Genomic DNA, 24,917 nt, shown 5'->3' with positions numbered 1-24,917 from the left:
AAGTCAGCGTTTTCAAAAGAAATTCCAAATAGACCAAAAATATAAACAATACTCAAAATTAAAACTGCAGTTGCTACTCTAAAAGAAAGAGAAAATAAAATTACTATACACTGGGTTCCAGGCCACAATTACGTTGTTGGAAACGAACTAGCCGACCGCCTGGCCAAAGAACCTGCCAGAGAAGTTCAAAATACAAAAGATGTAGCATTTCAAGAGAAAAGGGACTCGTGTAACAAGTGTAAAAATACAATGCATGAGAAGTAGTAACATGAGATGATAACGGCGAATGAATTCGTCGAAGTACAAGGAGATCAACGGCGACAACAAGCCAACAATTCGATAAAACAATAAGTGATGCCAGGTGTCAATTCGGTTAGTTTCGGTTTCCCATAATCCTTTGCGAGCGCATGACTTCCGGTAAATGTCTACCCTAGATATCGATAATGTATGTGTGTGATGTTGACCAGTGAAAAGGAGAGCATAAGTGGCAAAATAGTTTGATAGGTGAGTAAAACATGTTAGGAACATCAGTTTGTATATTTTTCTATAAATTTCAACCGTGTTTTTTAAATGTCAATGAAGTTTTCGACGTTTATACTCAACTTCAGTACACATTTAAGTGGGTGGGGTAAAATAACAAATATAATGGTAAATACTTTCATAGCGGTTCTTAAAGGTTCAAATACATATTGATTGTTATGCATAAAATTGTGGTTTGTTGGGTTTGTTATTAAATTAAATGAATAATATTTTGCATTTAGTGTGAAATTGTTAAGATATGCAGCTTTAAAGCAGTCAAGTAAATGAAGCTTAAAGCATAATGTGATTATGAAGGGCATTTAAATGTTGCCTGCTGTGCTGATATAAACAATAAACAGGCCTTAGAATAGCAGCTGATAAATAATGTACTAGTAAATTGTAACTATTTAAATATCTGAATGATTTTAAAGCTGCACTCTCACAGATTAAACATTTTGACAACTGTTTTATTTTTTGTCTTCGAACGAGCCATTTATGCAAACATGCAATAAAACCAGTGATATAAGGCTGCTGACAAAAAAGATCGGATCACAGATGTTCATATTTAAGTAAAAAAAAAAATATCTAAAAACATTTTTCTTTAAGCTGCACTCTCACAGAAATACCATTTTTACAACTTTTTTTTATTTTTGTCTTGGAAATAGCAAGACAACAAATAAAAAAAGTTGTCAAAATGGTAAATCTGTGAGAGTGCAGATTTAACAGCCTCTTTAGAGTCTTTTATATCTTATTTTTCTGGTTCACTTGGATGATGATATAACTATTTTATTTAATTTCAGAGATGTTCATTGTGGCTGTTTGAGTCTGCCAAGTTGATGCTGAACAGGAGTAGGCAGTTAATACCATTGATCTGATAGCAGCTATATCAGTGGTTTTACAAGATATTTTTGTGCAAAACACAAGATACTTTTTTCAAAAAGAAGCAAGATGGGGGTTTTTAACCCTTGGCAAATGAACCTTTAAAGGGATTATTTCATACCAAGGACAATTTTTATTGTTATTTAATTATATAATGGTATTATTAAATTGTAAAAAATGCTGTTGTTATCAATATGATTGTCTATGTTCTTTTTATTTCAATGACTGTTTAACTCCCATGGTAAATATTAAAGACATAAAATTGAGTTAACGTTTGTGGGCAATAACTAGCCAACCGGTTAACTTAGTTTGTAGGAGTGCTGTGCTAGTATACCGGCAGTCCTTGGTTCGAGCTTTTTCCTATCATGTTACTTTAGTATTGTTATAGTCAATAAGCCTAGGTGTCGTTAGCGTACTGTAGGCCGAATATTTTCTTGGCCCAAATTCAAACAGCCTTGAGATTTAAATTAAACTTAGTAAACGTGCAAATTTCCGTAAACAATATGCTCATGTCCAGCAAGATTCTACATAATATTTAAAGACTTGAATGATTAAATACATCTGCTGCTGCTGCTGTATTAAAATTTTCATAACTAAGATTGTTCATCATTGTAAATACAGTGCTCAAGTTTAAAGCTGCATTCTCACAGACTGACTGTTTTGACAAAAAAAAAATGTCTGAAAACCAGTGATATTAGATTGCTGATAGAAAATCAGGGAACATTTTTACATTTCTTGACCGTTTTGACAAAAAAGTCTGTAAACCAGTGATGTAAGATAGCTGATAAATCAGTTAATCTGTGAGATTGCAGTTTTAAAGGTGCAGGTCCCTCAAGGTCAGTTGGTAGGAGATCTCATCAAATTCAACGAAGAATCATACATTCAATGATGCAATTCAACTTATTCATTTTCATTAGAATCCGCATATAATGAACACCATGAGCTCTGTTTGTTTTTTGGGTTTTTTTGTTTGTTTTTTTGGGGGAGGGGGGGGGGGAGGATTATGACAAATTTATTATTTCTGTAGAAAATGTCTGATACTTTCATACAAATTATAGCAAAACAAAAACAAATGGTTGTATAGAATTAAAATATTAATATTTATTTAATTATCTATATAATAAAACATTATAATGCACATTGTAAAACGTAAATGTTAAACGTAAATAAAGTACAAGGACATAAAAATATTTAACTATATATATATGTATATGATTATTAAATAATAATATCTCTTATGATAATAATAATAATAATAAACATAAAAAAGGTGTTGAATACTTAGCACATAACATAGTATATATGTATGAATATCAATAATAACAGTCAAAAAACAGTTCAACCAACAAGTACTAGCATCCAACAAGTACTAGCAATGGGAATCCAACCAATATGACCTGACAACCTACAATAGCGGTTCAATCATCACTTCGTTGCAGTCAAATCAGGCTCAACTAGATATTCATCCATTAAATGCAGTCCAACCAACACTTGTGGTCAAACCAACACTTCTTGTCCATCCATTGAAAGTTGTTTAACCAAAACTTGTAAATCAACTGATTATAGCTGTCTGATAAACAATAGCGATCCAGTAAGCAACAGATGTCCAACCAACAATAGTGTTTCAACAGGCACTAGCTGTCCATCACGTTGCTACCTATCTAGCAGCCCAACCAATTGTAGTGATGTTCTTCATTGAAAGTAATGATCTCAGAAGATATCATCAGCACATTTGAATCATATCTGTAAAGAAAGGAATGGAACATAAAAAGTATATTTTTTTATAAAAAAGGTAAGTTACTCACAGACTTATTTATGGATGGGTTTTAAGACAATCTGGACCCCGATTTAAATCCAGGCCTGGGTGTATGCGACTAGCCCGGTGGCCATCATAATATTTAAACATAACTGACTAGTTATAAATCATTCAGAAGACTACACAGGTGACAGGATAACTTTTATATAAATATTCAATTTCATTTACGTACATTCACAACTCGACATATACGAAATCTGCTCTGCAAATTTACTCCACCCACTTAATAAATTAAGAGTGTGATCGTGTACAATGGGTTAAATCTTTGATTTCTTCTACAGATATGAACTATTTATATACATTTTATTCTCACCATATCGAAAGGCGGTACTTTGATTGGATTAACTGCATCTCTGCTGTTGTATTTCTTCAAATTTGCTAGCGTCTTTCTTATATACATTTTACCGGAAGTCATGCGCGCGCAATGGATTATGGGAAACCGTAAAGTCGCGAATATTTTGGTATATTTGGTTATGTTTTTAAAGTTTTTCTTTACAAACTGGTTCTATGAGAATCAGTTAAGTTTGTTGATAGAAAATATTTTGAGTGCGGAATGGTAAAAGATAAACGATGTATATTGTTATGAAATTATGTTTGTATTTTCGGACATCATGTTTTCGGATATTTCGTTTAAAACAGTTGTTTGGTACTAGCTAAAAAACTTAAGCGAACACGTTATATATTACCTTTTTTAATGTGTAGCAATCATCAAAAAATAAATATCTACATTAAAGTTATGGAAGCCAGAACTAATTTGGTACCAGAAACGTTTCAAGACAATAAAATAAATAGATTGGTTGAGAAACGGTGTACACTTAGTGTGAAGTTATTACTACACATACTGCCTTTTACTGGTTAGGTACCACATTTTAACAAGTACCAAATACTAGCTATCCTGTAAAAACTTTGTCACTGACATACAAATCCGCCTGTTCAGATGTTTTTCCCAGAAAGATTTACATAAAGTTACGATGAGAACACTTTAATTAACATACATGTATTTATTGTTTGTGTTTTTAGGCTGCGCGATTAACAAGTACTCGTCTTTTAAAAAAATGAATAAAATCTTAATCTGTTAATTAAGACATACAATTTGAGTTCTTTTTCAATTGCTTATTTGTTATCCATCAATCTGTTTACATACAGCATATTTTTCTGATGTGACATTTCATAAAATATTTATACACAAAGTCTGCAATTAATGACCTGGACATAGTAAATAAATAGCTGTAAGTGATGCAGTGAGAACCCAAGTGATTTAAGATGGTGGATACTTGTCACAAACTATGACAATATCTTCATTTTTTTCATGTTGTTATTTAAATATTTTACATTTAATGAAATGTGAGAGGTGTTAAACATAGCAAATTACTCGGCAGCTAGTTCAAGATTTTCATCTTTCCAATTATGATTAAATTAAATTGTTAACGATACCGTAGTCACCAGACTCGTGCTATCGTACATGTTGCTCTTCACTTTTACAATGAACAAAGGCCTTAAAGATGTAGTCCACAGGTACACATACAATGTAGCCACAAAGTAGTATTTCACAACCTCTGTTTTGATACCAGAACAAAACAGAACAGACATCAGCACATGTTTTAAGACTGGTTCAATTGTAATGCATCTAAACATACATTTATTCACTTCACCTTCTATAGGTTACATGCGCATATAATGCACATTGTCATTTTGCCCAATACTAACTGAATTGTGCTTAAGTTAAGTTGAATTATGACTAAAGTCAAGCATAAATGATATTTATGACTAACAACAGTCTTCATCGTAACTGGGTTGCCCGAAGCCCGAGACAAGTAAATACTGTTTTGGACAAGTCAAAAAATTTCAGTTTTCATAATTTCTTTAGCAACAATTCCCAAATACTGAATGAACTTTCTAAATATTGGCTTTCGTATATTTAGGTATGAATTGGTGACATCACAGCATTCCGCATGCTCAGCATTTCTAGTATTCATTAAATAAGCATCTAATAAGATAATAATAATAAGCTTGGTGCTTAGACTCTTATTAATTAAATAATAAATTTATAAGCTTCTAAGCGTCTGCCCGACACATGGACGCTTATTAATGAAATACTTCTCTCGTTCATGGTTTGGTTACAAATATGAATTAAAGTATTTTGATGATTCTGATGAGGATGGTCATGATGATGATGACTTAGAGATGACTGAATACCTTGTTTTCAATTTGCTGTTATCGTTTAGGGAATAAATGAACAGTACAATTTGATTTTTGTTGCGTTTTTTTTAAATTATTTTGGGCAAGTAAAACTGTTTTTGGGCAAGTGGTTTTCTTCAATTACTTGCCCGAAAGGAAAAGTGCTGAATTTTTTTTAAGGCAAAGACTGCTAACAATAACTTTTTATTAAAAGCTTCCTATTTTTATTTCAGAACAGTCAACTTGACGGCGCCAACATGACATAAATTTCTTCTAAAGTTCTTAGAACAAGGCCGATCCAAACCAGTTTCCCACATCTGTTGCATGATGACCCAGTCCCACAAGACGCTGCGGGACCTTGAGACGGCCGCCCATCTCAAACTGGTAAAACTGAGAACCTCTGTGGGCCCAGAGGCAGAGAAAGTGAAGAAATCCCTCATCTCTGTGGCATTTGTGACTCTGGCTGTGAAGACGGTTTTTCTGGTGCTATTTTACTATGTGTTTTCCATTGGCCTAACATTCTACAACCAAAGGTTTATAAAGGTACTATCATGTTTGAAATCCTTAAACTCTAACCTGTTCATTCTATAGTCTTATGAGTTATTACTAGATTTTATATGTTATATTCCAGTAACTTTTTAAGTTAACCAAGGACAATAATTAATACAAATATGAAAAGTTGGCTGAAGTTTGACTTAATGGAATTCTTCCAAGACCAAAAGTGAAAAAAAATGAATTTTGCTTTTAGAATTACAGTAAAAACTATTTACAAAAACTACGGATTTATTATTATGTATGAAATAATAATCACTTATAATAATGTCTGCTTATTTCACCTTTTGGCTATAATTTTTTTAGCACTGGAACTACCCACTGTCCCTGACGATGGCGCATCTCCTGTTCAAGTTCTCCCTGTCTGCTGTGGTGAGGGTTGTCATGGAGTTAGTAACAAAGAAACCACGGGTCGTCCTACCCTGGGGACCTTACTGTAAACGGGTCGCTCCTGCAGGTTTGCTGATAACAATTTTATTTCCTTTTGAAATTTCTCTACATGTCTATCATAAGTTTCATGTATGCTAAGATCTACAAATTATATACAAAAATGTCTACAATTATAAAGTTAGGAAGGAAAATATTTACGTTGTTACAAACTTATAACACCGTCGAGATTAGCAGCTAGCTAACTGCTTAAAAATGATTGTGTTATTTGATACATTTGTTGTTTTATTTTGCTTAATGTTTGGGACAGTAAAGTCATCCAACTTATTTTGTACTTGAGGTGTCTTGCTTGTTATATGTAATTATCTCATCATGAATTAGGTATGTTTTAAGTTTTTTTTACCGGTACTTCATTTGAGGCAAATGACTAAATGTCTGATTTAGAACATAGGATATTTCCAATTAATTTTGGCGAAGCAGGTGAACTTAACAGCCCATATGTATGTAGTACTGTTCTCTTTTTCAGGAATAACAAGTGCTTTAGACATAGGTCTTTCAAACTGGAGTTTTGAGTTTATAACAGTTTCTTTGTAAGTGCTTACCGGTAATTGCGAAGTTATGTTTGTAACATGAATGTTATGGAGATTGAGCAGCAGCATATACAAAGATTATAGCATGTAATGATGTAAAATTCAGGTATATACATGTATTTTGTAATACAGTCCTGGGCCCAAGATCACAAAAATACTCAAGTCAAATCTAAATCTCAGTCTCAACTCATTTTACCAGATAAAAGCACAGTAGGATTCAAAATATTTTACATTTTTACTACTTTAAAAACATATTTTTCATAGAACATGTTGATCAAAAACCTATTGTCAATATTTCAAGGACAACATGTTCTAGGGCAAAGTATATACTTGTGTGATAGTTAAAAAAAACATTTGAGTTGTACATTTTATGTTATAGATTTTTTTCTTTGGAATCTTGACTGAGATTTCTAATCAACTTATCCTGTGAGAGGAAGCGGTTTTAAGAGGTGTTAAAACATATGATTATCAATAACTTATGATGGTATGCAGTAAAATAAGTTGAGTCTGAGATTTGACTTGAGTATTTTCTTGATATTGGGGCCTATACTTAGTATTTTTGGAAAAGATTGAACTAATTCGAGGATGCATAAGACTCTATGATGCTGTTTTGCAAATTAGCGCAAGCAATAAGCCTGACACTGTGTAAATGTCTGTCAGCCTTATTCAAAGTTTACAATTTCTATACAGTAGCCAGGCCTATTACAATTTCAAAGCACAAAATTGGTGATGTACACTTGGTGATGTACATGTAAATTCTTATTTTAGTGACTGTGAGTTTATACACATTTCTTGTAATTTTCAGATACACAATGTCAAAGTCTTCAGCTGTGATATTTATACTGATGTTTGCTGTAATCATGAGATTAGAAAAATGGGTAAGGAAATGGTTAATGGTAAATGTGAAAAATAAAATAGAAAATAAAACATTAAAAAGTTAAATGTTGCAAAAAAGAATAGATATTACATGTAACATGTTTGCTTGTTATGTATGATCTGTTGAGGATTTTCTTATTTGGATCCATAAAAGATAGAAAAACATAAAACATTTTTACGTCAACAAGTTTTCAATTACTGGTATCGATTTCCTTCTTAAATAAACGCCAGAAAGTGTCAAGAAACACGAAGTACTTTGTACCAGTACATGTATATTTTTTCGCTTTTAATTCAATATTTTTAAAAACTTTTCAGCGTTGGTCGCTTTTGTTTGTAGTGCTATTTATAGCGACAGGGCTGTTTATGTTCACGTACCATTCGACGCAGTTTAACCTAGAGGGATTTTCGATGGTCATGACCGCCTCTGTACTGTCGGGCCTTCGCTGGACTCTAGCACAGGTTGTCATGCAGAAAAATGAGCTAGGTGAGATCGTAGCTAAATGTCTCATCTAACAATAATATGTGTACAGACAGAACCTGGTATATTAATAGTTTTATCATAGTTTATTGTATTCATGTAAAAGAAAGTAGAGTCAAAGTGGCGATCAAAATCCAGCTTTTTTTTTTTCACCGTTTGAATTAACTAGAATGCTTTAAAAATAGACAGTAAAAATACATGTATGTTAAGTTGTTTCTTTATGAAAACGTTAACTTTTTCATACATGAACAGTTTGGGAGTCTAATTATATGACGAAATAGTAATATTTGTTTTTAGAAATAATTTCCTTATTTTTAAATTTGGCCAAAACAAAGACAGCCATTGAGGATATCTCTGTGTTTGAATAAATGCGTTTGATATAATGTCAAATTTCCATGTGTCTGCAAAAGACCTGCTACAATGCTGAAAGTCATACCTCCTTTAATCTTACTGTTAACCCCTTGCAAAGAAAGTTTGAAGTGGGTTTATTTGCCTCATTATTTGGTTGGCTGGCTGGTTGATTGGTCTGTGTCACAGATGTTTTAGGAGCACACTACCGGTACTTTCACATTTAAATACAGATTGTTCTGAAATTTGGTACACATGTTCACTATGAAGTGTTCTTACATGTGTGACACATTATTCATCAGTTGTGCCAAAGTCACTCAAGAGTAATGTCCATTTGATTAATTTTCACTTTGGTTTTAGATAGTTTGTGGAGTGAACTTTTTCCACAGTGTCTTTGTGAAGATATATATGCTTGAAACTGAACTTGAGTTTTACTGTTATGGCCTCCCTCATGTGCATTTGTGGAGTTAACCACTTCCGTAGTGTAGTTAACGAGCAATTGTTCTGAAACCATACACAAGATCACCATTAAGTATATAAGTGCAGTAGACAATTATCGTCAGTGGTGACTGAATTGTTTAAGGGTTATGTGCACTTTAATTTAATAATTATGTTGTAGCTATACTGAAGTCTAAGGGATGAACTACTTCCGCAATTTAAGAGGTATTGTTCTCAACTTGGTACATAGGAAGTGCACTTTAGGAATATATTTTATTAGTAATGACCTTATCTTATCTTATCTTATGTTATTGTACCCTCCCACTTAAATGATACATTCATAATTTCTTGTTTATGAAGTGCAGTCCTTTCTCACAGTTTTTCTATATTTCTATATTTGTTTCACAAATTTTGTTTTTCTATATTATGCATTGCCCTTTTGGCAAATCAGAATTACAGTGGAACCCCGTTGGCTCAAAGTCCAAGGGACCGGTGAAATAACCTCGAGCCTTGAAAATTGAGAGCCAAACGGGGCGTTTACGTTCAGAATATAGCAATCAGTCCTTTACATCCAGTTCGAGCCAACGGCGAATGCAAGCCAAGCGAGTTTGATACAATGGGGTTCGACTGTACAAAGAATAGTCAATCATATAATTGATTTATGTTTTACATCTGTGTACAATGTTAAGCCTGAGTGTGGTCTTGAGTTCTTGGGCAAACAAAAGTACCCAGATGCGACCTTCTTGTCTGGCTCTCCAGACTGGGTGGGAATCAAACCCAGGGGCCTGTTTCAATAAGATCTTAGTTGTAAAGTTTACGCTGCTTAAGAGTGCTCAAGGACACCCATAATGTTATGGGCAGAATCTTTATGTTCCTATGATATTTTTGTTGACGCCAAAATCAGGGTTTACACCTTGAAATTTAGGATCTTAAGCTTTCCAATCTGTATTGTAACAGAACCCAGGATGCCTAGAATAAGAATAAATAAGAAGCGACTCGCAAAATTGTGGGGATGGGAGGATGTTTCATGTCGTATAGATTATAGAACGTCTCGTATGAAACACAAGAACATTTTTTTAGTCGAATATCTGATACTTGAGAATGTTTTAATAATGTGGTGTTTCCTTGGTCAGGTCTGCACCACCCACTAGACACTATGTACCACATACAACCCTGGATGATTGTCGGCTTGATCCCTCTCTCTATAGCATTTGAAGGTAATATATCTTCATCAAAACTTCTTTCAAAAATTGAAATCAGATGTAAGTGATGCCTAGGCAGGGAATTAAAATTAATTTCTTTATTTGATTACAACCAAGTGTTACAAGTAATGAATCTCCTCAGCTTGAAAAATGACATTGGATATCTCCTGTCTGTACACCATATATCTATCTGCCACCCAGGTGTACCCCTGGCTACAACAGACCAATTTTTCCGGTTCAATGACTATGAGATACTTCTAAGAAACTGCAGTCTTGTCCTCCTTGGTGCGTTCCTCGCGTTCATGCTGGAGTTCAGCGAGTTTCTCCTGCTCTCACAGACTTCTAGCCTCACCCTCTCCATCTCCGGAATATTTAAGGTACTGTATCTTAAGTTTGTGTTGGGGATGCTTCATTTGTGAAGTGTGAGAGTGCTTTAAACTTTTACCGGGTCATTCAATAAGTAGTGATGGTTAAGTGGTTAAGGTTTTAGAGAAACCTGGGTTTGATTCCTGCTGGGAACTTTGTTTACAATCAGAAGTGGATGTGATATCATGAATGAATCAAAGAAGTTTCTTGATATTATGTAAATATCCATGTATTTTAAAACTGTATATATTTTACATTTTAAAACTGTATATTTTACACTATAAAAGCTCTTGAATGATTATGGTACATGTTCATCATAACACTATTAATTTAATCTTATAAGAATCTTTAGAGAAAAAATTGTAAAGAAAACACTATTGATACAATTGTCTAGCATATCTTTGAAGTTTTTTTTGTGCGAGCATTTTTTTTTAAATTTGAATAAATAGCTTTTTACCATCTGTGATATGCTTACAGAGTTAAGATTTGTAATGTTATGACTAAAATACTTATATGATTCATGTTCATAAATCCTTCAACTTCAGGATGCATTATTGGAGTTTCTTCCCTTGCCATTAGAGAACTTGATATTTCACCTGATTATGTATAGCAGTGTTTATTATAAAACTTCAGTTAAACCATCTGCTGTTTTGTTCCCAGGAGCTGTGCACACTGCTGCTAGCCCATATGATTAATGGAGACACGATGAATGCTGTGAATGGTGTCGGCCTCTTCGTTTGTCTCTTGGGAATCATTCTACATGTTGTGCTGAAAGCCCTACATAGTAAGTATAATTATAATTTCATTCAAGGCTTTCTGAGTGTTAAATGATACTGTGGCTCTAATATTTTATCACTTTTAGTTTTATAATGAACGCGCAAAAACTGTGGATAGTAACCATTTTATTCAAAAGTATGTTTTAGGTTTAAGTTGTTTTTAATACCTTCCCACCTTATTTTTATTTAATCATACCGCAGGATAGATATATCTGGGTGCTATATGTCACATTGCCCTTGATTTATAAAAAAATGGTCTGACAATTCTTGTGTCACATGCAGCACCAAAAGAGTTGCACATACTTTCATGAAACTTCATAGGAGTGTTGGTTAGCATGAACCATTGTGCACCAGCCAATTCTTTCACACTTCACTGTTTAATTCCACAACTCGTCATGTACCAACTATTCTGTTTCCAGCGGGTGTTTGAGGGTATTCATCACAATTGTGATATTTAAAGTTTTTACTTATCAGAACTCTCCAGATATGAAATAAAATTTCAGTATAATTTGTTGCTAAAATATTTCACTGCAATATCATTTGTTGTGACAGAATGCCAAGTTGTGGTGACTAGCATGGTAACTTTATTGCAGATCAATGTCAGTTCAATTGGTATAACAAATAACCACAATTCTAAGTGTTCAAAGTTTATTAGTTTTTTTGTTGCAAAAATTTCTTTTGGATAATCAAACTTAAAACGCTGAAACATAATGCTCGACATTTAACACTGTATAAAATCAGCTGTTTTAACTTCAATTTTACCACAATTCAAGTGCCATTTAACCAATCACGAGCATGGATTTTGAAGCGTCAGAGGTATTCAGCAACATTACATCTGAATACGAATGCAATGGAAATGCTACACACTTATTGATGCAATCACAACAAGTGTGTAAATAAATGATATTGTGACACCTTAAGTAAAACATATACTCATTCTTGCTTTCCAGGGCAGGAAACGTCCAGTCCTTCTCAAAATGGAGCAGAACGTATACGAATGCTAAACCTTGACAACACCGCTAACATCAGTGAAGATGACGAAGATGAAATATTTAATGTCAGGGACAGATAACATTACACTGACAGCTTGCATTGACATTGCCTGGTGTCTGTCAGGGACAGATTTCATCAATTTTTCCTGGTTACTGTCAGGGACAAATGGCATCAACTTTTTCTGGTTACTGTCAGGCCCAGATTGAAAAATCATTGCCTGGTTACTGTCAGGGACAGATGGCATCAACTTTTTTCTGGTTACTGTCAGGCCCAAATTGAATCATCATTGCCTGGTTACTGTCAGGGACCGATGGCATCAACTTTTTTCTGGTTACTGTCAGGCCCAGATTGAATCATCATTGCTTGGTTACTGTCAGGGACCGATGGCATCAACTTTTTCTGGTTACTGTCAGGCCCAGATTGCATCATCATTGCCTGGTTACTGTCAGGGACATATGGCATCACCTTTTCCTGATTACTGTCAGGCCCAGATTGCATCATCATTGCCTGATTACTGTCAGGGACATATGGCATCACCTTTTCCTGATTACTGTCAGGGATAGATGGCATCAATTTTTCCTGGTTACTGTTAGGTACAGATGGCATTAATATTGCCTGGTTACTGTCACGGACAGATGGCATCACCTTTTCCTGGTTACAGTTATAGACAAATGGCATCAACTTTTCTTGATTACTGTCAGGGACAGATTGCATTAATATTGCCTGATAAGCTTAAGATAGTCCTGTCTTGGTATACATGAAGGATAGAGTCTTCCACAGTTACATTAACATTGCCTTGTTGCTGTGTTTACATGAGGGATTTTTTTTATTTTGATATGAGGGAAATATAGCAATTAACATTTCTTGTAAATGTGAAGGCAGATGTTATTTTTTGAGCTTTAAATTGTGTGGTCAACACCAAAAATTTATACAGCTATACTTGTGATGTTAACTGTAAAACAAGTACTTTGAAGTCAAAAGTGACACTGATATTTTTGCCCGTATCGTGCCCTGGCAATCACAGCTTATTTATTTTTTAAAGTTTCTTTAATTCTATTGTTATCATTGTTATTCATTTGTCTAGTTATCTTGTCACTTGGTTAAATTTCATGTAATGTTGTCAGGGTGAATTATTCCGCACGACTCATTTTCACAGACAACGCCACAATTTTTGTCATAAATTTCAGGTAAATTGCTCATGTTCAGGACCAACTGCATTAATGTTTCATGTGATTCCATGTTTAGATTTTTATGCCCCCTTTTGAAAAAAGTGGGGTATATTGTTTTGCACATGTCGGTCGGTCTGTCTGTCGGTCGGTCGGAATACCAAATGGTTTCCGATCAATAACTTGAGAACGCTTTGACCGAGGGACCTCATACTTGGTATGTGTATTGGTCATCACCAGCAGATGAACCCTATTGATTTTGAGGTCAGTGGGTCAAAGGTCAAGGTCAGTGTGACCTTTACATGAAAAACGGTTTCCGATCAATAACTTGAGAACGCTTTGACCCAGGAACCTCATACTTGGTAGGTGTATTGGTCATGACCAGCAGATGAACCCTATTGATTTTGAGGTCAGTGGGTCAAAGGTCAAGGTCAGTGTGACCTTAACATGAAAAACGGTTTGTTTTGCACATGTCGGTCGGTCTGTCTGTCGGTCGGTCGGAATACCAAATGGTTTCCGATCAATAACTTGAGAACGCTTTGACCGAGGGACCTCATACTTGGTATGTGTATTGGTCATCACCAGCAGATGAACCCTATTGATTTTGAGGTCAGTGGGTCAAAGGTCAAGGTCAGTGTGACCTTTACATGAAAAACGGTTTCCGATCAATAACTTGAGAACGCTTTGACCCAGGAACCTCATACTTGGTAGGTGTATTGGTCATGACCAGCAGATGAACCCTATTGATTTTGAGGTCAGTGGGTCAAAGGTCAAGGTCAGTGTGACCTTAACATGAAAAACGGTTTCCGATCAATAACTTGAGAACGCTTTGACCGAGGGACCTCATACTTGGTATGTGTATTGGTCATCACCAGCAGATGAACCCTATTGATTTTGAGGTCAGTGGGTCAAAGGTCAAGGTCAGTGTGACCTTTACATGAAAAACGGTTTCCGATCAATAACTTGAGAACGCTTTGACCCAGGAACCTCATACTTGGTAGGTGTATTGGTCATGACCAGCAGATGAACCCTATTGATTTTGAGGTCAGTGGGTCAAAGGTCAAGGTCAGTGTGACCTTAACATGAAAAACGGTTTCCGATCAATAACTTGAGAACGCTTTGACCCAGGGACCTCATACTAGGTAGGCTTATTGGTCATGACCAGCAGATGAACCCTATTGATTTTGAGGTCAGTGGGTCAAAGGTCAAGGTCAGTGTGACTGTAAGTGTCCATATTTTATTTAAGTGTCCAAATCCTACTAACAATTTGGCTCCCAAGGGGGCATAAATGTTTCACTAACATCTCTTGTTTGTTCTAGTCATACATGTGTGTATTAAAATTGAGGAAAATTAGAGAAGAAATACTGGACATGCAAAAAAGCCTTAAACAATACTGTAATACATTCCGATACTATTGCCAAACAACATGAAATGTAGTCTACTTGATGTTTTCACTGGTCTTGATTATTATTATGTGTTTGTTGTTATGCCCCCCAAGGAGCTGAGGACCTCCTTGTACTTGACTGTGTTTGTTAGCCCATGTTCAAAATGAATCTATTTTTATTAAAAATTGGATAAATATTGCTATTATTTTGTTTTCTATGATGGAAAATGCGCCTTCATATTGATGACACTGGGTCAAGTTTAGATGTCTGATTGCACTGCACCCATTTCAAGTATCAATATAATTTTATTGGGAGATAATCTGACCTATTAACATGTCACTTGTACTAAAAAAGTATGCTGAAATTGCTTAATCATTGCAAAAAAAACAGAATACTACATTTTATCTTTAATAGAAACATTTTTTTATTATTAGAGAATTGTGTTGATGTGTTACATTTTTCTGGCATTCACCAACCACTATAATATTATATAATTATCAGATGCCATTGAGGGAGATAGTATATAGTTTACATAAACAAATTCAAAGGTTAACATTACATCCTATCACCCTCCATGGCATCTTATATTTATTTCATAATACAAAATAAAAATTGGTGTTTACACCAGTCTGCAGTTGTGGTCTTTTGACAAAAAGTCAACAAGATCATATCAACTATAATCCAAATATTTTTTTCCGTGTTTTTAATACGTCGTATGATTAACTGTATCCAGTTTACTTAAATTTCTATTTCTAGATTTTTGCGTTTAATTAGATTTTAAACAGCATTTTACAAGCCTCTATTGTGTGCTTGCAACTGAGTTAGCAAGAATTTATTTTTAGACCATGGGAGGGTTATATTAAAAATTGTCACATCAAACATTAGGAAATAACTAGGCATTGGGTAACTTTATAAAGGCAGTTAGGTGAAGCATAATAATTAGTCCAAGACCATTTCAACATAGAAGGTTAAAAGTATGTTTCATTGACTCTGCCTATATAAATCTGATTATCTTGGGCAACATCGATATTGGTAAGAATGTGTATAGAAGTGTTTTTTTGTAAGCCAAGTTCAGAAGGTTGTTGTGACCCTGACCTTGAGGTAGAAACACCAATTTTCAATGGCGACACATCCTCATACTTTGGTGATAACTTCTGCCAAATAAATTTAAAATCTGACCATGAAATAGAAAGATATAGACAATTACTATTATCTTACTAATAATATGACAAAACATACTAAGTTCAGGCAGCTGTGACCTTGATCTTGATGGTAAGGACACAGCTTGTGTGCGACACATCCTCATACTTTATAGCCAATTCTGCAAAATCCTTTTAAAATCCGATCATGAACGAGACAGATATGGACCGGATAAAGACAAAATGGTTGGACATTATACTCCTATATAATAACTCCAAAACTCAAAATACAACCAGCATCATTGCTTTATTGAAAAATGAAATATAAAAAAAGTATATACATGTAACGAAGATGGTGGTGGTGGTGGTGATGATGATGTTATGATGATGATAGAAAGTCAGACAGAAATATTAACATGTAAATAAGTTTATTGACATCTGAAGATTGAAGCAAGAAATATGATATGAATGTACAAGAATGTATGAAAAGTAAACTATTAAAATTGTAACAATGACCAACTTAAAACTATTCTAACAAGTGGAATAATTACTATCACAATGTTAAAATCCTGAAAACGCTCATGTGTATTTGAACTTAGAGGCAATAAAATAAGTATAGCACATCTGGGCTTTTCTATTAAATGACAACAAAACAGTATGCCTAGCATCAACAGAAAATTGTACAAACCATTTCCTGGCTCTAAAAATACTGTGTTACAAAGCTATAAAAAGCAATTATTATAAACTATTTTGGGTTGGAAATTGTGGGAAAACCTTAGTAATGTTATATTTAAGCTAATGGAAAATCCTAAAATATACACTAAAAAAAAGAAAAAAACCAATACGATACTTAATTTAGCTTTTAGAATACCAAGGTAGAATCCCAAGTAACAAATGACTATGAATCACACAGAACTCACTGGTATGACAATGAATCACACGTTATCTTTTTGCTATGAATTTATACATGCTGATGTATTGCACAATAACCTGGCAATTGTACAAAATACACTCCCTATATTACTAGCTATGCTGGTACAGTAGAGATCAAGTTACATGCTAAAACGTCTGTTATAAGCAGTATCATACAAATGTAACAAATATTTTACATAATAAAATGTAAAATGTCTTAAAGCACCTCCTACTGGAGATAACATCTAAATGATTATTTATAGAATAATCATTAGCCATCGTAAAACATACAATATCACATAAAAATATTTTACATGAACATCATAAAATAATACATCTTCGAAATATTATGACAAAAATAATGTACAACAATCTACATATATTATAACATTTAAAAAAATAAACTGTATTCAGAAAATAATTATGAAGATAACAATAATAAAATAGGATGATTTGTATGAGCATTTTATCAGCTACACAAGCACTCTTATGACACTTATTTTAACAAGGAGAACAGCTTTTACATTACAATTGAAAGACCAAGCAGACTTCAAAATCGGATAACATTATGACATTAACACTTATAAACTCATTCCAAAAAATATTGACAATTTTAAATAAGCAATTTACCGCATAACATAGTGGTGAATATTTACAATTATGTAATAAGTATACAAATTATAACACTTATAATAAATTCATTCATAAAAAAACATCAACAAACTTAAAACTCTCAATAAAAACATAAGCATTACAAAAGAATATTAAAACAAATGAAGCCGGTGTATAGACAGTGCAAAGCAACAAGAAAGAGTCAAGAATCAAGCAAATAATCCATAACATCAAACAAATGATTATATATATATAATAACAGTACTAATGCAAAACATCACAAAAACAATAAAACACTGAAGATTTTAAACACATGTATACTTTCATACTTGTATATGAACTCTCATTGAAAAAGAGAAGTTAGAAAGATAGTTAAATAGAAAGAACAGAAAATGAAATATCAAGAAAGTTCACCCCACCCCTGTACATCTCATGAACTTATCTTGGGAAATATCAATTCCTGAGTTCTCAGAAACAGCACCAATATCCACTGACTGGTTTACAACTTTTTTATTTTTTGTCTTGGAACGAGCAAATTTTTACGAAAATCCATGGAAACCAGTTATATAAGACTGCTGACAAAAAATTAGATCGCAGATTTTTATATTTAAGTTCAAAAATTGATTTTGTATTCATTTTTCTTAAACAGCTAGTAACAGTTTAAGCTATAAAACATTAATTTTCGAATGGAAATATGAATTTCTATGATCTGTTTTTTTTGTCAGCAATATAATATCATTGGTTTGCAGAAATGTACACAAAAATTTGCTCTTTCCAAGACAAAAAATAAAAAAGTTGTAAAAATGGTATATCTGTGAGAGTGCAGCTTTAAAAACATGGCATAACAGTGCTAGCTGCAATTTGTTCATCTGCATCCAGACTCAACGGATCATTTCGTAAAAGGGCACCTCAGTCAGTGGCTAGTATGGGCTAGGATTGCCATGCACACATGAGCACCTGTGGTTTAGACAGATGACCAGTGGTCAAGGTCAAGCAACCAGGTCGTAGTCACCAGCTCATTCATCATATACAAGTAACAGACTGTCAGAAGACATAAGTAATGTTGATGGTGTTTTTGTTTTGTTTTGTTTTTTTTCATATATTTATCAGAAAATGTTTCTTTTTTGTAGCATTTATCAATGATTATGATTTGTCCCCTCTTGTAACTTATCAAAAAATATAATTTCAAATTGATGGAATTCTGACAGTCTAGTTCTTATAAAAAATGCAACACTTTTACTCTTTAATCTTGCTATACATGTATTTGATGACAACTACAATTTTGAATTATTATTTATATTAAAAAATGCAGATTGGCATTTAAAAGGTAAAAAAAAATTGTCAAATATTTTTAAAATAAACTCAAGTGATGTGATTCGAGTTTCAATATTATATTTACAGTTGTGGTTAAAGTGTTGCATTACATGGTATGTATAATGTTTCATATAATATCATTCTGCTAAGGATTTTTTATGACATTGAAAAAAAATCATCTTCAGGAATCGTTTTGAAACAATTTAAGAGAACCAAACCATATAACAAACGTTAAATTTAAAATCTGTGCAGAAAACTTACTAAATTATTTTATATATTGTAATGCCTCCACTGTTACAGTGGTGTATTGTCATTAAATGAAACATTTTCATATCAGGGACGAATGAGCCGGGAGTGTTGACTAATAAGGCTTGACCGGGACACTGGGCAGTGGCCAAACCACACAGACACAAAGCTTGACCAACACATAATATTTCAATATATTGTTTTTAATTACTTCAACAAGGAAGTATGTAAAGACTAGTATGGTTTATTATCTTTTCTTTCAACTCAATTGTGACGAGGCTGAGAGCTTAAAGAATCATCACGCAGCTGGAGTCCATTTCCTCGGTAGAAACCAGAGCCTGTCATCCATTTTTTGAGGCCATGAGAAAGTTCCTAAGGTTGGTAACGAACCCACAACCCCTTTGTTTAAACTAAATTCAAACTAAAACTAAGATTTTCTGTGTTGGTCAAGCAACTAAGAAAAGTAGTTTTGATAAATATTTGGACAAGTATCAAAGATCCATGAACCCCTTCTTCAAGAAGAAATCCTCTTTTACATGTATGATATCTTATCATAACAAGATAGTATAACAACTGTCATTGATTTGTAGGGTCTTTCAACGTCCCCTAATTTCAATGAAAACAAGTTAAAATGAATAACTCAATTTATTGTGTCGCCTGAAAAGACGACATATAGGGGTTACTTTTGTCGGTGGCCGCGTCGGCGTCCCATTTTCGCTTGTGTTAATATAAAATGCAATTACTGAAAAAAATGTATCTTGAACAGCACTTTTGTGCATGACATTTTCTGAGATCTCCCAACTCTATACAATTATCTACCGGTAAATAAGTTTTATATATATATATATTATTTTTTTTTGTATTTTTGATGAAAAGAGAGAAGTTCTAATAACTAAAGAGAAACAGTCAGGAAAGAGAAGAAATGTGCAGACACGCGTGCAAAACAACATTTGAAACAAACATTTAAACAAGCATCACACTCTTGCATTAAGTAACATGTATACAATCTAAAAAGAAATGACTCACACTTAAGCATGTAAAAATATTGGAATGGCATCTATAGCATTGAGTTTATGGAATTCTACCAAATAATGGAATGGCAGGCTGTAAAACAATCGTAATTACCAATGAGAAACTTCCTAGATCTACAGAAATATGGGAATGAAAATGATGACATCAACCAAGATCACTTGTAAACAATAATATAAAATATTCAGAACTTTTATAATTTTTATAATTAAAACTTTACACTTACTGATAAGCAAACAATCACACAGATGCGACTATATACTGTATATATATTTTTTTTTTGGTTTTAGTATGAGGGTTTTTTTTATATTTTTTTTTATTTATTTTTTTTTTTTTTTTTTTATATATTCTCATATTATACATCTTTTTTTGCTAATATTTCATTACTTTTATAACTGACTGTGGCCTTTGAATAAAATCCAACTTACCATGTAGCGATTACATGAAAAAGATATCAGGGCTTACATTAAAGGAAGTTTGGAAGTTTATTACTCCCTAAAAATGCTTTTAAAACTTCAACATTTGATTCCCTGGACGTATAACAACTTCCATATTAAATTTTGAATAAAATTTTCAAAGTAGAAAGCTTGGAAGTTCAAAAAATCCACACCTTGCGTCAGTATTACTTTTATGGTCACAATTTTAATCAGTCTTTAAGTAAAATAAATAATTAAAACATTAGTCTTTCAATTTGGTTAGTTAAAGTTGCAAATAACTTGATTTTTAACATACTTGTTGAAAAATAGTGGAAAAAGATATGGTATTTGGGAGACTTAAAACAAATATTTCAGTGAAAAACTTCAAAAATTAATGGTGAGAAATTTCATACTTCCTGTTTCAAATTCTTAATGAAAGCCCTGGATATACAACTCACTCCACGCAGATCTAAAGTTCATAAAATTCATCTTTTGTAATTCTTAGAATCACATCACTCATCTATTTGATATCACATGAATCCACAATTATATGGGACATATAATCAACCATTATTGCTGGTAAAATCACCAGAAATATTTTCATCTGAAATCAGTTCAAAGAGTACTATTAAGTAAACATATCACCTTTTTTAGACTTCGTCTTCAAATCATGTCCATCTTACTCATGAATGAACATTGTGGTTTTCTATGTCATCATGAAAGGCTTCAGCTGAAGTAGAAATGTAAATTTACTTTAATGCATGTATTTACTTAAACAATGAATGTCATGTGTTGATTAATGAGATAATATCAGGGTTGCGAAATACTTTTTTGGCACAACATATTCAAGGTATGTGTATATTGTAAAGTTTATGGCCAGTATTCAATATCTTCATTGGTCTTATCGCTATCCTCAGACATGCCTCAGTGATACCATTCAGCCTAGTGGTCAGCTAAAAAAAACACTGTGGGGAAACCGACACCGGATATAGCTAAAAAAAGCTAAGCGTTTGATTTTGACACATGGTAAGTTTTATATCATTTTGTGTATTTAATTGTGATATATTTGTTCAAATCAAGAGTATTTAAATAACTTAATCCAGTACAATATACGACTATGATGGAATTGTGTCTCCTCTTTGTATAATAGCACAATTCTCGCTGAAAGTTGCATAATCACTCACAAATGTTCAGTAATGTGGTATGATTTCAAACATAAAACAACAAATAAAAACTGAATCGAGCTATTTCATTGTAATTACAGTGGACTGAGGATAGTAACGATGTATTTAGAAAAATGAGAATGTGATAATGATAAAGGCTTTTTACCTCTATGCAAGCTTGGGGAAAATTGTTTCATGTTGTCCATAATGGAGGGATGAGAGCAAAAAATGTTGTTATTATTTTGTATCTGTATGTACTTAAAACTGTTTCATTTATATGATATACATGATGTGTCTTTCACATGCATCAGTGTTCCAGTCGCAAATATTTGAAACACGCCAGTAATCTGATTTATTGAGGAACACAAATATGGCCGTAGAATTTATGTGGTGTTTGCTAAACAGATATATATATATTATATATATGGTATTGCTTTATAAATCAAGTAGCTATTTTTTTTTCCACGCAGACAGTCATTAGTAAGGAATGAGATTTTGTGATCAAATTTGGAACATGTGAAGCTTTTTCTAAGCTTGGGTTGATATTACATAGAAAAGAATAATGGTCTCTGCTCGTTCACTTCGGAGAGAAATTATGTATTGTGACCAACCTTAATATTTAATGGAGAATGGACAAAATCATTGTTAACTAAAACAGACATACTGTACAGTCCCATTTTAGGTGCTATCACCAGGACACATTTCTCAACTTTGAAACTATCCTCAGTTCATAATATAGTTATCTACAGTACAGTACTATAAACATTTCTAAGGGCATATCTTTAACAGTTCAAAAGTTTCATAGCCAGTTCTTACAATAAACAAGAAACGCCACTATGCAATGAAACCAGGTTTTCAATGATTGACGGAAGAACTTCAGCCTGTGTCTGTTTTTCTATTTTTAGTAAAGTGACCTTGACCCTAGGGACCCCATACACAATCCCATGAAAGGTCTCATAAACTCTTCCTTTATACCAAGTTGGGTTAAGATATGTCAACCCTAACTAAAGTTATTCAGTTTCAAACGTTTTTCTTTTTAAGTAACAGTGACCTTGACCTTGAATCAAGGCACCCCAAACTCAATTAGCTAATGCTTGTAAAATCCTTTGATTCACAGTTTTTATTTATTGATATATTTCCTAAAAAATCAATACTTGTCGAAATTTGGCCAGTTTTGAGGTGATTTTTTTTGTATAAATGTAAAAACCTCTTATTTTTATTTCCCCAACTTAGTGTTCAATTTAAATGTTGTCTAAAGGTCAATTCACTCAAATATGTAGCAAAATACATAATCTATTACACAAGATAAATCATAATATATGACTAGTATCGACTAAAATCTTTAACTGAACGGCCCCTTCTATACAACCTTAAGGCATGTACTTAGAGGAAAAATCAATTACAAAAAGCTACATGTAGATGTACTTTTTCATGCTAGCAAACATTTGTGCAAAGAAAAAATGATGTATTGCAGGTTCTGGCTAGTGCTGTACACATGTTACGGTAATATTTAACGATAAAACTAGTTGCATACTGCACAATGACTCAATTGTAGAAAACTTTCAACAGAAAATAAACTACTTTTTCTTAGAAGCCTTGCAATATCAATTGCTACATCAGTGTTCTGTGGGCCAGACTGCTCTTCAACTCCACCCACAGCGCCATCAATGGGCTGAGTGTTTGGCAGGAGGTTGCTCGTGACACCTGGGGGTGGGGATGGGGTATGTGGAGGAGTCTGATGAGCATTTGGCTGGAAGCTCGCTGTTTCACCTGCAGAGGAGGCACGTTGAGAATGGGAGTTTGGTGGTGCAGCTGCCTGTGGAATGTTTGCTTGCTCCACAAGGGTTGCATTCCCTGGCTCTGACTGCTGAAACAATTGAAACTAGAACTGTCACAAGACTGACGAATATCCCCGAATACCACCTGGACACAGGAATGGGGAACTTGAAAAAAGGCCATAATTTCGAGAGATTATTGTACATTGCATAATTATACACTAATGATGCCTTACAGAAGTATGTATTTCATTTCAATCCATTGAGTAATTCAGAAGTAATCTGCTGAGAAAGGAAAAAGGGGAAAAACTGTGTAATTAGCTTAAAGAGAGCTAAATGGTTCTTAAACACTGTGTTTCCACTTATTTTGTTTCATAATTGTATGAAGGTTAATTAAATTTAATCCTGTAGTTTTTAAGTTATGCTTGAAGTAATGCTCCGGACGGGGAAAATTGCAACTGGCCTACCGCCCGACCATCAAACCAACCACAGGGTGACTCCAATATACCCCATTCAAACTTTGTTTGATGGGTTATTAATATTTACAATGTACTGAATTTCATTGACTTACAGTACCGTCAACCAATACATTTTAAACACAGCACTTATTTAATCAAATTTCCAAACACAATCGAATCAGACTAGGGCTTTGATTGTAAAACGTCCAGCAAGCCAACATATTGGCCAATGACCCTAAAGTTTGACCTTGACCATAGACACTACTAACATGTGTCATGCATGCAACATGTTTGTTTCTAATGGTGAACATTTGTGCTTTGTGATTTAAAATCCCCCAGTGCATGGCCAAGAAGCAATCCAAAATACAAGTAATTTTAATGAATGACCCTGATGAATACCAGAAGAAAGACACAAGATTTTTCAGACCACTTGTTAAGTAACTATGTCCAGGGTCATCCCTCTTGTTAGCCGGAGAAAACTGTGACAGAAGCCCCAGATACCATGATGACTATTGTTTCATTTATGTTTCCTCGCTACTAGCTCAAGAGCCATAACTCTTTTAAGACTGAGTGAGAAATTGCAGGTGTGTAACAGAAATAATGTCAGACCAACATACGCATGAAGTTTAAATGAGGTGAAATACGATAGGTGCTACATAAGACACAAGCTTTTTCAGACCATTCTTTATTATATCAAGGGCATTAATTACTCTTAGAGGCCAAAGCGGAAAATGACAAAGTAGCAAGGCACAGTAGCCCTTGTTGATAAAAAACCAAACAATGAACTATAAGTGTGCATGTGCTACATATTTAAAAAGCTTTTTCAGACCATTTGTTACTAAATCAAGGGCCATCAGTTTTGTAAGACAAAGAGAAATGTGATAGAAATGGCAGGTGTTTATCT

At 33.6% G+C, this 24,917-nt stretch overlaps 2 protein-coding genes across 7 annotated transcripts in view; one reads left to right on the top strand and one right to left on the bottom strand.

The window, feature by feature from the left end:
- Window positions 1–270: 270 nt before the first annotated feature.
- On the top strand, window positions 271–15,147 carry LOC128242705 (solute carrier family 35 member C2-like). 4 transcript variants are annotated; one of them, XM_052959962.1, is made up of 11 exons: window positions 417–504; window positions 1,320–1,368; window positions 5,626–5,935; window positions 6,251–6,401; window positions 6,858–6,921; window positions 7,727–7,799; window positions 8,113–8,281; window positions 10,195–10,278; window positions 10,465–10,640; window positions 11,290–11,413; window positions 12,356–15,147. In XM_052959962.1, exons 3-11 carry the CDS (start codon window positions 5,717–5,719, stop codon window positions 12,475–12,477), a joined length of 1,182 nt encoding a protein of 393 aa, XP_052815922.1. In that variant the 5' UTR covers window positions 417–504; window positions 1,320–1,368; window positions 5,626–5,716; the 3' UTR covers window positions 12,478–15,147. The 4 variants fall into 4 exon arrangements, with proteins under 4 accessions (XP_052815923.1, XP_052815922.1, XP_052815921.1 ...); XM_052959963.1 differs by lacking the exons at window positions 417–504; window positions 1,320–1,368 and adding an exon at window positions 271–361; XM_052959961.1 differs by lacking the exons at window positions 417–504; window positions 1,320–1,368 and adding an exon at window positions 3,589–3,675.
- A 1,229-nt stretch (window positions 15,148–16,376) lies between these two features.
- The window catches only part of LOC128242703 (uncharacterized), a 33,275-nt gene continuing 24,734 nt past the window's right edge, over window positions 16,377–24,917 (bottom strand). Inside the window, exons 5-6 of one of the 3 annotated variants that reach the window (XM_052959958.1) lie at window positions 23,362–23,647; window positions 16,377–21,347 (exon numbers count right to left, since the gene is read on the bottom strand). In XM_052959958.1, coding sequence (XP_052815918.1) covers window positions 21,301–21,347; window positions 23,362–23,647 — 333 coding nt within the window. In that variant the 3' untranslated portion in view covers window positions 16,377–21,300. Of the gene's footprint in view, window positions 23,648–24,917 lie in introns of all 3 variants that reach the window. The other 2 variants (XM_052959956.1, XM_052959957.1) reach the window with 2 other exon arrangements.

The sequence above is a fragment of the Mya arenaria genome, chromosome 8 (genome assembly GCF_026914265.1).
Source record: "Mya arenaria isolate MELC-2E11 chromosome 8, ASM2691426v1".
In the NCBI taxonomy this organism is placed as follows: Eukaryota; Metazoa; Mollusca; class Bivalvia; order Myida; family Myidae; genus Mya; species Mya arenaria.
The sequence above is the reverse complement of the archived record's forward strand: the minus strand, read 5'-3'. Positions and strand labels throughout refer to the sequence as shown.

Coding starts and splice junctions, on each gene's coding strand:
- LOC128242705 (XM_052959963.1), top strand. CDS start 5,717: ATGATGACCCAGTCCCACAAGACGCTGCGGGACCTTGAGACGGCCGCC. Junction 7,800..8,112: donor TCATGAGATTAGAAAAATGG/GTAAGGAAATGG, acceptor AAAACTTTTCAG/CGTTGGTCGCTTTTGTTTGT. Junction 10,279..10,464: donor TCTCTCTATAGCATTTGAAG/GTAATATATCTT, acceptor TCTGCCACCCAG/GTGTACCCCTGGCTACAACA.